Here is a 14,057-nt window from a genome sequence, read left to right as displayed (position 1 = left end):
TTCATCAAATGTTTGAGGCTTTTCTGGTCGGTGTAGACTATAAAGTGTCTACCCAATAGATAATACCGTTATTTTTGTAAAGCTAAGACTATAGCTATTAACTCTCGCTCATATATAGATTTTTCTTGACTTCTTGGTGATAAAACTTGACTCATGAAAGAAATTAGACGACCCCCTTGCATAAGAACTGCCTCAATTCTTGTAGTTGATGCGTCTGTCTCTACAACAAATGGTTAAGTAAAATCAAGTATTGCTAACATCGGGACCGAAGTCGTAGCCTTCTTAAAAGCCTTAAATGCATGTGTGGCTTCCTCCGACCAATTAAAGGAATTCTTCTTCAAAAGTTGAGTGAGAAGAGCGATGATTCGCCCATAATTGTGAATGAATCGATGGTAGTATCCTATAAGACCCAGAAATCCACAAAGTTCACTAATGTCTTCAAGGAGTGGCCATTCAACCATACATTGAATTTTTTTGGGATCTGCAATGACTTCGGAAGCTGAAATAATAAGGCCTAAATATTCCAATTGTGAAACGGCAAAGGAGCATTTTTTTCTATTTAAGACTAACTAGTGTTCTACGAGCAAGGCCAAGGTTGTCTCCAAGTGTGCAATGTGATCTACAAAGTCTCGACTGTAAATTAATATATTATCGAAGAAAACTAGCATAAAATGACGCAAGTAGTCACAAAAGATGATGTTCATCAAGGCTTGGAAAGTGGTCGGAGCATCGGATAAACCAAATGGCATTACCAAGAATTTGTAATGAACATTGTGGGTCTGAAAAACCATCTTTTCAACATCACTATCAACAATTTGAATCTAATGGTATCCAACCTTTAAATCTAATTTGCTAAAAATAGTAGCTCCAAATAATTCATCTAATAATTCATCAATAATTGGAATAGGGAACTTATCTGGCACCGTGTGCTTGTTGAGAGCCTAATAATCAACACAAAAGCGCCAGCCACCATCTTTTTTTTGAACCAATAGAACCGGGCTAGAGAATAGACTAATACTTGGGCAGATGATACCAACGTTTAACATGTCTTGGACCTGCTTCTCTACCTCATTTTTCTGATGATGAAGATAACAATAAGGTTAAATGTTTGGTGGAATGGCCTCTTGGATTAACCGTATAGCATGATCATGTGCCCTATGTGTAGGGAAGCTAGAAGGCTCTTCAAATAAGTGCTCGAAATGTTGCAACACAGTAGCAATTTTCGGCTATTCTATTATATTTTCCTTAGCCACAGTTAGAGTTAATTCAACCCAATAGGCAAGATGACAGTTTTTTAAGGTTTTACAAAATCCACGAATTGAAGTTTCTTTGGTAATTAATGAAGAGTCCCCCTAGAGAGTCACTTGCTGGTCATGCCAATCAAATCACATAGTTAAAGATTGCTAATCACTGTGGATGATTCCTAATGTAGACAGCCAATCCATCTCAAGAATTACATCCACATTGTCAAGCTGAAACATATAGAAATCCTTAAGGAAATTAATAGAGCCCAAGTGCAATTGAACTGCCCTACATATTCCACCTCCCTTGATGCTCTGTTCATTGCCTACAGTGACTATGAATGCCTTTCGTTAGACTGGAAGAGCTAGGTCTGAGACTAATTATTGAGAGAGAAAACTGTGAGTGGTGCCATAGTCAACCAGTACCACCACAACTTTACCAGAAATTTTTCCCAACAACTTCATCGATCTGGGGGAGTTAATACCTTCTACTAAATGTCTGGATAACTCAATAGCCTATTTATCCTACTGTTGAACCCTTATTGTTTCTTCAGTTTGTTTAGTCAACTCTATGTCATCCCCTTCATAAAGCATAAATTGGAATTGTCTAAAACAACATTGGAGAGTGTAACTGTACTTGTCATTGTACTTGAAACAAATACCTTGAGCAATTATGGCCTGGAGTTCTAGTTGAGAAAGTCATCGTGGAGCAGAAAGAGGGGGTGGCCTCCTATTTGAGATGTGTAAGGGATTCATGGTTAGAGGAAGAGCTAACAGGTTTGAGTGGTTAGTACTAGGGGTAGGTGGTTTTAAATGGCTGGTAGTCACGGATGACGTTGAGTGAGTGACTGAGATCGACAACGAACTGGGATTTATGGTCGATAGAGTTGTTTGAGCAATATTTAGTGAAGAAGATGTATTAACTTTGGGCGGGTGCAAGGAATTGGATTGGGTTTGGGTGTGATTAAAATAAAGGATATGGGTCTGGGCTATGGGTTTAGCAGGGAAAGCAAATCGGGTCGACCTCACGAAGTTAGGTGAGGGAATAGGCTAGGTTAATGTTGGGTTATATATTAGGTAAGGATAGCAAGCTTAGGTTTCTGGAATATTGGCTGGGCTGTTTTAAGCTGGGTTTAAGTGTGGTTGGATTGGTCCAGCCTAATTAGGCATTGGGTTCAGGGTAAAGAAAGGGTTGTGTGGTGATGGGCCTATAATTTGTGGGTGTATTAAGTGGCCTGGTGGTGCGTTTAAAGAATAAGTACCTTTACTTGGCTAGAAATAGACCGCTTCAGCTATACCTGGATTCCAACCCACACCATAAATTGCCCAGTCACGTTATTTAACATCTGCGACCATCTGCATTAAGGACCAGAGGTCCGTTGGTGCTAAGAGACATAATTCCGCTTGAATATGAGGGTTCAAACTAGCCATAAAGGCGCCCTTCAGCTATTCAGTGGACACCCTCGATAGCATGGCTACAAGTTATTCAAAATGTGCGTGATACTCTACCACCATTCCTATCAATGGTAAAGAATGATTTGCTCATACGGTGTACGATTCTGTGTTGACCCGAAACGGAGGAATAACTCCTCCTTCAATTCTCTCCATTCTCTGAATGGTTTCCACAGTTCCCAAAATTACAACCAGCTCAAAGCCTCACCTTCAAAACAAAGGATTACCATCGGTAGATGTTTTCTATCATACACACTGTTCATCAGAAAGTACCGTTCAGCTTTGGCTATCCAGCCCCATGGGTTTTCTCCGTTAAATATGGGAAGTTTCATCCTGCGGTGGTAGTGGTCTCGACGATTATAATGATCCGTTTGGCCATAGTCTGGCCTGCAGTTATTTCTAGAAGCCTCTCTGTAAACTACTCCAGCTCCAACAAATAGGGGTAATAGTGGTGGAATGGTCTGGTCAAAATTCTCTTTCGTGACAGCACGCGTATCCGATGGAAATGGTGCTTATGAATGGCCAACCATAGGTGTTGGCATTGTTTCAGTTTCTTTCCCTCTATTATTTTTCAACAATAATTGTTGTATTTCATACAAATTCTTATCTATTTTTTCAAACTATGAGGTTGAAAGAGCTTTGGACTGCCCTAATTTCTCGTCTATAATCGTCATTTTCTCAACCAAGTCCTTGTAATGCTTCTCTAATTCCTCAACTCTCCCTTCCATTCTCGTAGTTACCATTACCCAGCTTTGTCGGCTCTGATACCAAGTTTGTTGCAGACTTGTATGAATGGCCAAATATCCAGCTAACTGATGGTTCTAGTAGCTCTCAATAGCTCCTCCAACAGACTCCAGACACAACTTCCTCCTATAGATTCAATATTCTAGTATTTTTCCAACTACAACTCAATCAACAACCCCAAAACATTCACTCACGCAAGGAAAGAAAAGAACAATCAGAATTTTATATTCACTCTCATTTGCCTATTATCATATATATATAATTGAACAGTTTTGTACTAAGACTGAATTGAGCAGAATTTAATACTTCAATCCATGTCCATAATGAAACAATAACTTCAATAGCATGCCCAATCTAAAATAATGAGTTCAACAACAAAACCAAACAAGAATCCCCACAAGGCAATAACAAAGCAATAACAAGAACAGTAGCAATGAGCAAAAGATATGCTGGGTTTCGAGAGCCAGCCCTCTCCAATCAGTTTCTCTCCATAAGCAACAATATTCTCAGTGATGTCCCTTTATTCCATGCGTTTTTCCATTATATGTGCAGCCTTCTAACTGTAAATAGACCCCACCATTAAGGATTCTTCTCTGAATTCTGGAAAGGAACTTCAACTAATTTTAGCTGCTTTGGTGAATTGTCCAATCTGCCCTCACCCATTTGGTCTTTCTTTTTGCTCTCAGCTGGGTCAACATCCTCACCTCCTGGATTGCCTTCTGGATTCTTCCCTTTAGTTTTGCGATGGTAGACTTTTTTAATTAGATTCTCATCAATAAGTCAACACCATCAATCACTTCATCAATTAAGTCAAAGATTTCTTTTTGATTTTTGTAACAAGTCAACACTTTAGTTCTTGGTTGAAATCTTGTAAATATTTTATAATATTTTTTCATACAATTATGCATATTTAGTTTATCCTAAAAGATTAGTTTCTCTTTCTAGTTTAGTAATACACATGAATAATATATTTGTACTATTGAAAAATAAAACTAATAATCCATTACACTCATTTTGCATAGTTTCTTCAGTCTCTTCACTAACATCTCAACTCATCTCCTCATTGATATTTCGACTTGTCTCCTCTTTGACAGAAGAAGGAACTCTCGGTGAAATGTCTTTCGACTTGTTAGTGCACCTTCATTAGTTCATTGGTGATAGTTGAAGGGAGCTCCTCTTTTCTTTGACATCTCTTCTCTCATCTATTTCTCTTTGACTCTAGTATGATTTTCAATTTTTCATATTTAACATTGATATTGTACTCTGTTATCAGTGTTATGATTTAACTTGATATCCAATGATATTGATACGTTATTGCAAGTTTTGTGATAAAATTATGTCTATTGTAATATTATTGTTAAGAATTCTGTGATATCTTTATGTCTATTGTGATATTATTGTTGCAAATTTTGTACTCAGTTGTGATTTTGGAATGCATCTGTCCAGAATATGCATTAAAGAGTTTATAAACATTATTTAATCCCATTCTGTTGCAGATTTGGTAGTCTTTTGTGTTTTTGGAATTTTGTACTCTGTTTGGAATGCATCCAACCTCATTTCATTCGATAATCTGGCTGCCATGGCTGAAAACTGAATCATCTAATTAATGACTTTAAACTTACAAAGCTCTTGCTATGGCTGTGCTAACGTGATTCTTATCTTCCTGGAAAGACCTGGCCAACCTAAAATCGGCAGTTTTATCATGCAGTTTTGAATCAAATAAAATATTGCTTGTTTTTATATCTCTGTGACTGCGGAGTATAAGAAAGAACTCCCCTGGACCAAAGAAGGTAGAATCACTGTAGCACCTTTAAAATTGAGACTTCAAAGGTTGTGTATGTCAAGAAAATCAACTGTAGAAATGAGGTGCATAAAGATGGAAGAGTAGATGATGGAATATTTAGACATCCGGTTGATTCTCAAGTATAGGGATTTTCCATGGTTTGCACAAGAATCTTGAAATGTATGTTTTGGCCTAGCAACTAATGGATTCAATCCATTAGGTAATATGAGTAACTCTTATAGCATGTGGCTGGTTATTCTAATACCATATAACCTACCAGCTTGGAGACATACGAAAGAAAACTTTCTTATGATGTCATTGTTAATTCGAGGGCCTAATGACAATGCTGAACATATATGGAAGCGGAGGGATCGTTCAATTAAGGGTTTGGGAAAGGCTAGGAGGATTGTTGATTTGGTGAGAATGTATGATGTCTCGGTGGGACATGGAGTTATGCGGGGTGTTTGCTGTCTGTTGTGGCCCTGTGTAAAACCAGTGAGGATGTTTGTGAGGTCTTGCATGTTTGCGGTAGGCTAATCCAAAGTTGGTTGCCTTAGTCAAATTGATTAAGACAAGAAAATCCGCATTCAGATCACCAAGGAAGAGTATAGGACTGTCATTAGGGACACTGCAGTTGATGCCAGACCCTTCTGCATTTGTTTGATGCTGCTCCATTTAGGACACTTAAATATGTGAGTTGTCATCTGGTCCACATAACAAAACTAGGGGTGAGTTGATTGTTGCCATTGGTGCAGCTCAAACTGCCCTGGAAGAGTGGATGGCAACTCAGAAAAAACAGCTCAACACAAAGCGGCGTTACCAGAGTTGGTTTTTGGCTCAAACCGGTACAGGAACTCTCAAATTTTCTCAATGTCTTGGATAAGAAACTTGCAGCACCATTTTGGCAGAGTGAAGAGAGCACTGGCCAATTTGTGGCAAGCAGGGAGGATCTAGTTTCATGGGTGCAATCAAGAATGCCTTCTTCTGTCACCACATAATGCCAAATTTACTGTAAAATATTGATACTTCGTAATTTTTACTTTCTCTTTATCGGTTTCCCAATTTTCTCACTGAATGGAAGCGTCCAAAACGATTTCTACACAAGCAATCTGAAAATGAGATCCCAACTTTGTAAACCGCATTGGTGGAAAACCACTTTCAAAATTACAGATGCTCATCTATACCCCCCTCCCCCCAAAAAATAAATAAATAAATAAACCACGAGTTATTTCTGTTCTTTTTCTCTTTTCATCTTCTACCTTGAATGGAAAAGAAAAAAAGGAAGGCACCTTGGAATGTTAGGAGCCTCCATCTAAGCAAATCTCTATGTAAAGCAAAAGTCTAAAAGAAAAAGATTTAAAAAAAAGAGTTATTTCATATCCTTTTTGTCCCTAATGAGCATTTCCCAACAACCCTTCCCATTTTTTCTTAATCCTGAATTGAATTTTCAGGCATCTGCTCAAGCTCTTGATGACTACCTAACATTAGTCTGCCTCTGTCATTTTAACTTCCCCTATCAATTGTATGCTTTGCTGCAAGACCCAAAAACACCTAACAAACTGATGAAAATGGATCAGCATCTCAAAATTTCCGAACCACTTGTAGGAAACTTGATGCAAGACTTGAAACTTTCGAAAAGATGATTACCACCAAATCATCATGAAGATCTCATTTTTCAAATGTATTTTCCTGATGACTTCCAAATTCTTCCTTCAAGTGAAACCACCATAACAGTAACATCATCATGATACTTTCTGCGATCTCCTTGAGGGATGTCTAGTAGCTCACGTAAATCCATCCCTGCAGAAAAACAAGCTAATTCAGAATCATATACTCTAGACCATAAAGAAGAACCATCTGGAAATTTTAATTGAAGTCAGATAACCAAGAATGTATAACTCAAAACCAATCTTGTTGGAGCCATCATGCTAATAAAGTTAAGAAAATAACTCCAGCAGATAGCCATTGTAGTGCAGAAGAAAATTTAACTACTAAAAATTAAAATTAGTTCACATTGAGAAATAGTTGACAAAGAGCTCAGCATTTACATGGAAAAGGCTATTATTTACCGTGCAAAAAACACCTTAATTTTCAGAGGTAAATCTTATAATTACTTTTCCACATTTTGTACAACTGGATGATTTTTAGCATATCAAACAAATAAGAATAAGCAGAGAAGAAAAAACATTTTACCAGCTTTATTAGCTGCATGGAAGAGCAGCTCCTCTATTAGGTGCTGTGCAGGATCACCATCTGGAAACTTCTCCATGAAACTCTCAACATTTGAAACCACTTCCTGATTGGTCAGATACTGATATAAGCCATCAGATGAGAGGATCAAAAATTGATCTCTTGGGCAGAGTTTATGGTGACGAAGAGAAGGTGTGCACGATATGTATGGAGCAGTTCCAATATACTGATTTCGAAACATTTCCAATAATGAATCATTCAACTTGGGCTGCACGAAGATGCCATGACATTATTGAGTGAGTAAACACTCCACTGGATAAAGGAAACTTCATCAATTGAAAAAAAGAAACATAAGTGTAATGCTCAAAAGTGCCTTTTTGTTAGAACAAGAATGCTTTTACGAGTGAAGTATTAGTAAAATTAGAATAGATATTATTGTGGGTTTGTTTGAGCAAGGACGCATATATGAGTGAAAAATTAAAAAAAATTAGTAGTGATATTTGGTTGACTCACATGACACATAGTATACAGAGACATGATATATTTATGCACTGATAAGGTTGACCTACAACTTGAATCATTTGAAGAAACATTAATCTAAAAAGAGAGATGTGAAACAAGCTTATTGAGGATAAATAATGCTACAATACAGCATTTCTACTATCACAAAACTTCTTAAAATTTCATAAAATAAACAAGGATAACCCCTCAAAATAAATGAGAACAAAAGAGGGAAAAGCGCATGGAGGTTCATAACTGAAATCTTCATTATGAGATCTTAGCATTAATTCTTTTATTTTTCATTAAATTTCCTTCAGATAAAATATAATCGAAAGAACATTTTTATTATGCAATGAATTGTCTGTAAAAGCCAATGTGTCTGATCCATATGCCATAGCAGAACATAGCAGGCAATGAGCACTTATAACGAAGATATATGCTACCATGAGTATAAATCACCAACAAATTATAATTTCATTGACCACAATTAATTCTTACGAGAGATCCTTGGGCCAAAAGTTATAACAAAGGATATACAACAAACCTTTTTCAGAAATCCAGCTCCAAATGCTCTGGTGACCTTGAGACGACCTTTCACTCTACCATTGACAATACATTGGCTATCATCTGGGTGTTCATTCTTTATTCTTATGATTTCCTGCAATATTAGTGCAAACCAAAGTTCTCAGCAAATCTATATTTCCCATCATTAACAAGACCATACCATTTGTTAAGGGGGTTGAAATGATCATACTTGGTAGGGAAGGGCTGGGGAACAGCCAAGGAAAAGAACAACAGTAAGTAGAATGAATATTTTCATCATTAATGAAAATATACATGCAAGTGCAAGTAGACATTTGGGATCACACATTATCATCTTAATATGAAAAAATCCATCCATTAAAGTTGAAACTTCATGGAAAAACCAATATTATCAATGAACTTCATTTGTCACCAACCCATACCTATTCTGCAATAAGCGCAGGCTGACTCAATATTGAAAAAGTGTCCACAGTAATCATTTTAGTTCAATATCATACATACATAGGGTCCGAACACTGGAGCCTTGGGAGCACATGAGCATGTGTGTGAGAGAGAAGCAACATGGAATAAAAAAAAACAAATAAGAAGAAATGGAAAGTTTATAATATCAATGACCCTGATACATCAAGAAAGTTTAATATTTTTCATCCCATTTCCACTACACAAACAACTGCTCAGGCTTCCCAACGAAAAAGAAACAGGGAACAGAAGACAGAACTCCACTACAAAAAAAAAAAAAAAGGAGCAAAGTTGTAATTTTGATAAATCTAGTCTAGAAAGGTTAACTATACACTGTCTTAAATCTTAAACTTGTACCCCTAAAATATTACTTGTAGCTTTGAATATAGGGGGTAATGGATAAATATATAATTTATTATTAGGATTTGAAGAGGACAAAAAGGAAGGCGGGGGGAGGGGATTGTGGTGGTGGTGTATTTGTTGTTTTTTTAAGGTAATCAAGCTCGAGCTCAAGTCAAGTCCTACTTGGCTCAGCTCAATTACAACCCGAAATAAAACCAAGAAGATATAGCAGTGATCCATATCTAATATTTATGTACACTAATAGACAGATCAATCAAGCATAAACCTTCCTCTCCACCTATCAGAAAAACAAATTAAAATGAACAAGACAAATAATTAATGTTGCCAGACAGCCAGCAGTATATGATACGTAACATTCAAGTATTATCTGCACTACTTTACTAATACTATGTACGAATCTCAAACCAGACCTTAATGATAGAAGATATACTATAGATTATAAATGCACTCAGTTTTGAGCACACACAAAATCATTCTGATAGTATCCATGTAAAACAGTTCACAGCATACTTTTAATATAATGTCACAAAGTTTGGAAGATGACCCAATATGATAACTATACCTTAACTTGGCTTACTGACTCACATTCTCCAACACTTCCCAAACTACAGATTAAATCACAACATGTATCTTGGCACAGAAGGTACTTCCACACATAATAATAATTAAGTACAACACACTGGACCAGACACTACTGTCCATTGTGTTAACATACTCTCCCCAAACTACAGATGTCAACACGACACAGTATGCCCACAAGCATTGTCACAAGTCTTCTGGGAGAGTCACTATTCTAGACACCTGATTACATCTCTGGTTGGATAAAATATATTGCAACATACCTTTGACATCACCTAAGAGAATCAATCATCATATATGGGAAATATTCTCAATCACTGAGACACAAGTAATATTTTAAGTTAACCAAATACTCTTACAATAACAAGTTCATACTTTTTTGGCATAGGCAAAGAGTTCAAACACCTATTTTACCCCACAATCTATAATTTGGACAATATCATATACAATATTCCAACTGTAAAAAGATCCACATCCCCTGCTTTCTTAAACTATTAACAGTAACAAGCCATTGCAATACCAAAGGATTACCTAATGTCCTAGACATTCATAATTAGAAGTCTTAAACACAGCAGTTTCTAGCAGCCAACAAGTGGTGCCTAAGTCATGAGATACAATGCTGTTACTGCATAAGTGAACCATAAAGCCAATACCCAAAAGACTTTTTCTCAACCAAAAGTTCTTCTGCCTTCCGTTAATAAATTATCCTTCCTTATTAGAGCCATCTTGAGCATTGAGGTTCCAAATAGTCAGAAGCTTGAGTAATAGCCATCCAAAGGGGAATCAACTAAAAATTTTGCAAATTTTTATTATCCTATAACTCAAAACAACCTCAGCAGGCATTCAAGCTTGATTGCAGTAACTGAACTAAGACGTTTTCACAAATCAAAGTTTTGAAAACTCTAGATTTACAAAAGTCCTTGTTTTTTAACCAAATGCATTCTTCTAGAAAATGAAATTTGGATTTCATAACATCCACATAGAAGCTGTAGCTTGATCTCTCATCACAGACATTCTTGAAAACTCTTAACAATTATCATTTATCGTTTATCATCTTAGGGGACTTAGTGAGATTATGATACTACTACACATAAACATGAATTCAAATAAACCCAAGAGTACATTTACTGTACCACGACATCAGGCATTTGTACTATAAAATTATGCTTATCCCACAAGCATAAGACTCAGTTCAAAAATTTCAGTAATAACATTATACTATTCTGCAAGCATAAAATTTTCCTAGAATCATAGAGGATATCTTTCAAGGAATGCAACATATCTTTAATAATTTAACACTGCCAATTTCAATCAAAATGTTTAGACCCATGTACATTTATGCTGACAAAAAGCAGAAAATGCAGCCAAAAGGCCATACAGTTTAAATTTCTAAATCCATCATGGTCTACAGAGTAGATTTCCAGATAACAGATAATCTTGTCAGCTTAATGAAACAGTAAAACCTACGGAGATTGAGTATATACCAGAAAAAACCAAAGTATCTATCAGGTATAAAATTTTCTAAATCAGTATTTCCTTCCAATTTTGAACACCAACCTGTTTACAAGGAAAAACAAGAGTTTGTATGCACCAAAAGCACAGAGCTCAGAGACATTAAGCTTCAAGATCAATTCCAAAAAGAGCATATTATCAGGCAAAACAACTCCTACCAATCAAAAAGAAACAAATTGCATGTTCAGGAGGACCTTTACACTAATCAGTTGAACTGAATATCGTGATGTGATAATGAGTTCATGAAGTGCAGAATAAAACAATAAATGAGTATGAAAGTTTTCAAATACTAACTTCTTCAATGCTGGTGCTGTGATCAGTTGAAAGCTGCATTGCAGTCAACTTCATTCGTTGAGCAGAAGCCTCATTTGTCCTCACCTCGCTTCCCCTTTCATCCTGTGTCACTGGCAATTCCTCAACTATACCCTCCATACTTGACCCATTGCCCTCAGGCCCTTTCATCCCCACACTACATCCAACTGCTTCTGGCTGATACTGTGCAACAATTGCCCTACTATCACCCACATTCATCACATACACATCCTCATCCCTCATCAACACAACCATTAAACAAGAACCCATCAACGCTAGCTCCGGATTTGTATCAAGAACCTTATCCGTCATATCCAAGTACGCAAGCTCAGTCAATTCTAGAGCTCGCGACATTGCCGCCAAAACCAATTCATGATCAACTGGGCCCTCTTTTCGCTTCCTTCCACTCCTTGCAACCTTCTCCTCTACTCTGTTCTCATCTAATCCAACCTTCTCTTTCTCCGCCAATCCAAACGTCCTTGGAAACAGTGATTTCCTCCCATAACCAACCTCCTTATGCTTTGTCAGCAACCCTGGTTTCAACCTTGACAATAGCAACCATCTCCTACTTGCTGCTGAGCTCTCCTTGTTGACACTAATGGCATCATCCACTGAAAATGCAAACCTCTCTGACCCAGAAAGATCCAATCCATCTTCCGGATCCTCCTCAGCCAAAAATTCCCATAATCTCCTCCTCCTATTTTCTGCTCCCTCTGATTCAAAAGTCACTTTTTTAGCTCTCTCTCTATCTTTCATTTCATTTTCATTACTTAAAACCAATGGGTCAATTTGAATTTCAGTTTCCTGAGTATTATTATTTTTAGCATTCTTGATTTCATCATCTGGCTCCTCAACATCCCAGAACAAACCTTGTAACTCATTATAAACAGCTCTATAAAGATTACCCATCAGAAATTCGGGAGCATCCGGGCCATTGAAACCATCATAAATTCCAACGAACAACCAACCCTGTTCTTCGGATACCACCACGTGCACACGATCTTCACCGGCCTTACCCAGTGCCCATTGAACGTTGACATTATCCCTCTCGTTTTTGGACACGTCGGCAGCCTCCTCTTCCAAGTTGTTGTCATGTTGACTGTGGTTGCATTCCTTTCTAGAAACGAAATTCAGCACAGGCACCACCCACGGCCGTTTCTTCTCGGAAAACGCTTTTCGAATTCCCGAAATCCCCAATATGTTCCTCTTCTTCTTCCTTTTCACGTAAATGCCACCGAGCGGAGCTGAGAAATGGACATGACCACCGGAGTCGGAGCAACCGGTGTTCGGGTCTAGTGGGCCCGACAATGCCCAGCGCTCCAGCGGGCCAGACAAAAAGAAAGGGCCCCGCTCGGATGCGTCGTAAGCGCCGCCACGTGGCATTGGCTGGAGAGGTAAAGCACTAAACGACGACGTACTCTCAAAACCACTGACATTCACAATACTACTCTTCACACCATAACCACCGGTAAACGTAGTCTCAGTAGCATCGTCATAAATATTGTCAAGTTGGAGGACAGTTCTGGGAGTAGAAGTATTAGCACTAACCGAAGCTCCCGAAATGGCCTTAAACCCCGTCTCGGGCAGCGGGCCACGCTGTCCGGGTCCGGAACGGGTCGGAGAGAAACGGAGAGAGTGTGAAGGAGAGACAAAGCGATCGGAAGGAGTTGGCGAGATGAAACGGTTAGACGATCGGACGTAGCAGAAGGAGTGTCCAAGAGTCTCATCCAACGGCTCAGACGAAGCGAAGATCAGGTTCGGTTGGTGAGGGGGGTGGTCCAGTTGGTGTGCGGTCCGGTTAGTTCGGTTAACCGGTTTAATACAAGGGAAGAGGTAAGAGAGTCCACTTCCCATCACATTTGATTCAGACCCTCCGTTTGGTTGCCGAGAAAATTTTTTGAAAGAGTTAAGTGTAAGTTATTTTCTGGCAGAGTTTGAAAAAGAAAAGAAATGAAAAAAAGAAAATTAAACAAAAAGGAAAAGGAGACGAAGACAGAAAGGACAGAGAGAGAAGAGATTGTTTTTTAATATTTCAGCTGAGTAGACTTTTTTTTATAGGGAGAGTGAGAGAGAGAGAGAGAGAGAGTGTGCGTTTTTTGATGTTTTTGTTTTTGGTTTTTTTTTTGTTTTTCTGTTGCTGGCTCACATGGTTGACGGTTACACCTGGCGTTTTGCAGAGCGGGAAGAGAAGTGAGAGATGCCACGTAAGATGCCAGGTCAGAGTTTGGGATCTGAAATGACGGAAAAGTCCACGATTGGCTTTTAGGGAAAGCAGTAGGGTCAAAGTGGGAAACAGTAGTTGAAATAAAGAGTTTTCCTTTCAGGTATACTTTTGTCATTTACCTTGTTTGGTCAATGGAGCTCCGTGTTTGGAAGCA

General features: G+C 38.0%; 1 protein-coding gene across 2 annotated transcripts; it reads right to left on the bottom strand.

Moving 5' to 3' along the window:
• Positions 1 to 6,330: 6,330 nt before the first annotated feature.
• LOC123222303 (protein phosphatase 2C 29-like) lies at positions 6,331 to 13,718 on the bottom strand. Of its 2 annotated transcripts, XM_044644985.1 has the most exons (4): positions 11,662 to 13,713; positions 8,456 to 8,569; positions 7,414 to 7,678; positions 6,331 to 7,020 (listed from the first exon to the last, which is right to left on the bottom strand). In XM_044644985.1, the coding sequence occupies exons 1-4, from the start codon at positions 13,531 to 13,533 to the stop codon at positions 6,896 to 6,898; spliced, it is 2,376 nt and encodes a 791-aa protein (XP_044500920.1). In that variant the 5' UTR covers positions 13,534 to 13,713; the 3' UTR covers positions 6,331 to 6,895. The 2 variants fall into 2 exon arrangements, with proteins under 2 accessions (XP_044500920.1, XP_044500922.1); XM_044644987.1 differs by lacking the exon at positions 6,331 to 7,020 and having other exon boundaries at positions 7,538 to 7,736; positions 11,662 to 13,718.
• Between the last annotated feature and the right edge of the window lie 339 nt (positions 13,719 to 14,057).

Source organism: Mangifera indica, chromosome 8, assembly GCF_011075055.1.
Source record: "Mangifera indica cultivar Alphonso chromosome 8, CATAS_Mindica_2.1, whole genome shotgun sequence".
NCBI classification, from domain to species: Eukaryota; Viridiplantae; Streptophyta; class Magnoliopsida; order Sapindales; family Anacardiaceae; genus Mangifera; species Mangifera indica.
Note: the sequence above shows the minus strand (reverse complement) of the source record. Positions and strands in the feature narration are given on the sequence as shown.

What these genes read in the sequence shown, in the direction of transcription:
- LOC123222303 (XM_044644985.1), bottom strand. Translation starts at nt 13,533, where the DNA reads ATGGGAAGTGGACTCTCTTACCTCTTCCCTTGTATTAAACCGGTTAAC. An exon ending in ACAGCACCAGCATTGAAGAA is followed by an intron (nt 8,570 to 11,661) that starts GTTAGTATTTGA and finishes CTAATATTGCAG; the next exon opens with GAAATCATAAGAATAAAGAA. An exon ending in GAGCTGGATTTCTGAAAAAG is followed by an intron (nt 7,679 to 8,455) that starts GTTTGTTGTATA and finishes ATCTTCGTGCAG; the next exon opens with CCCAAGTTGAATGATTCATT.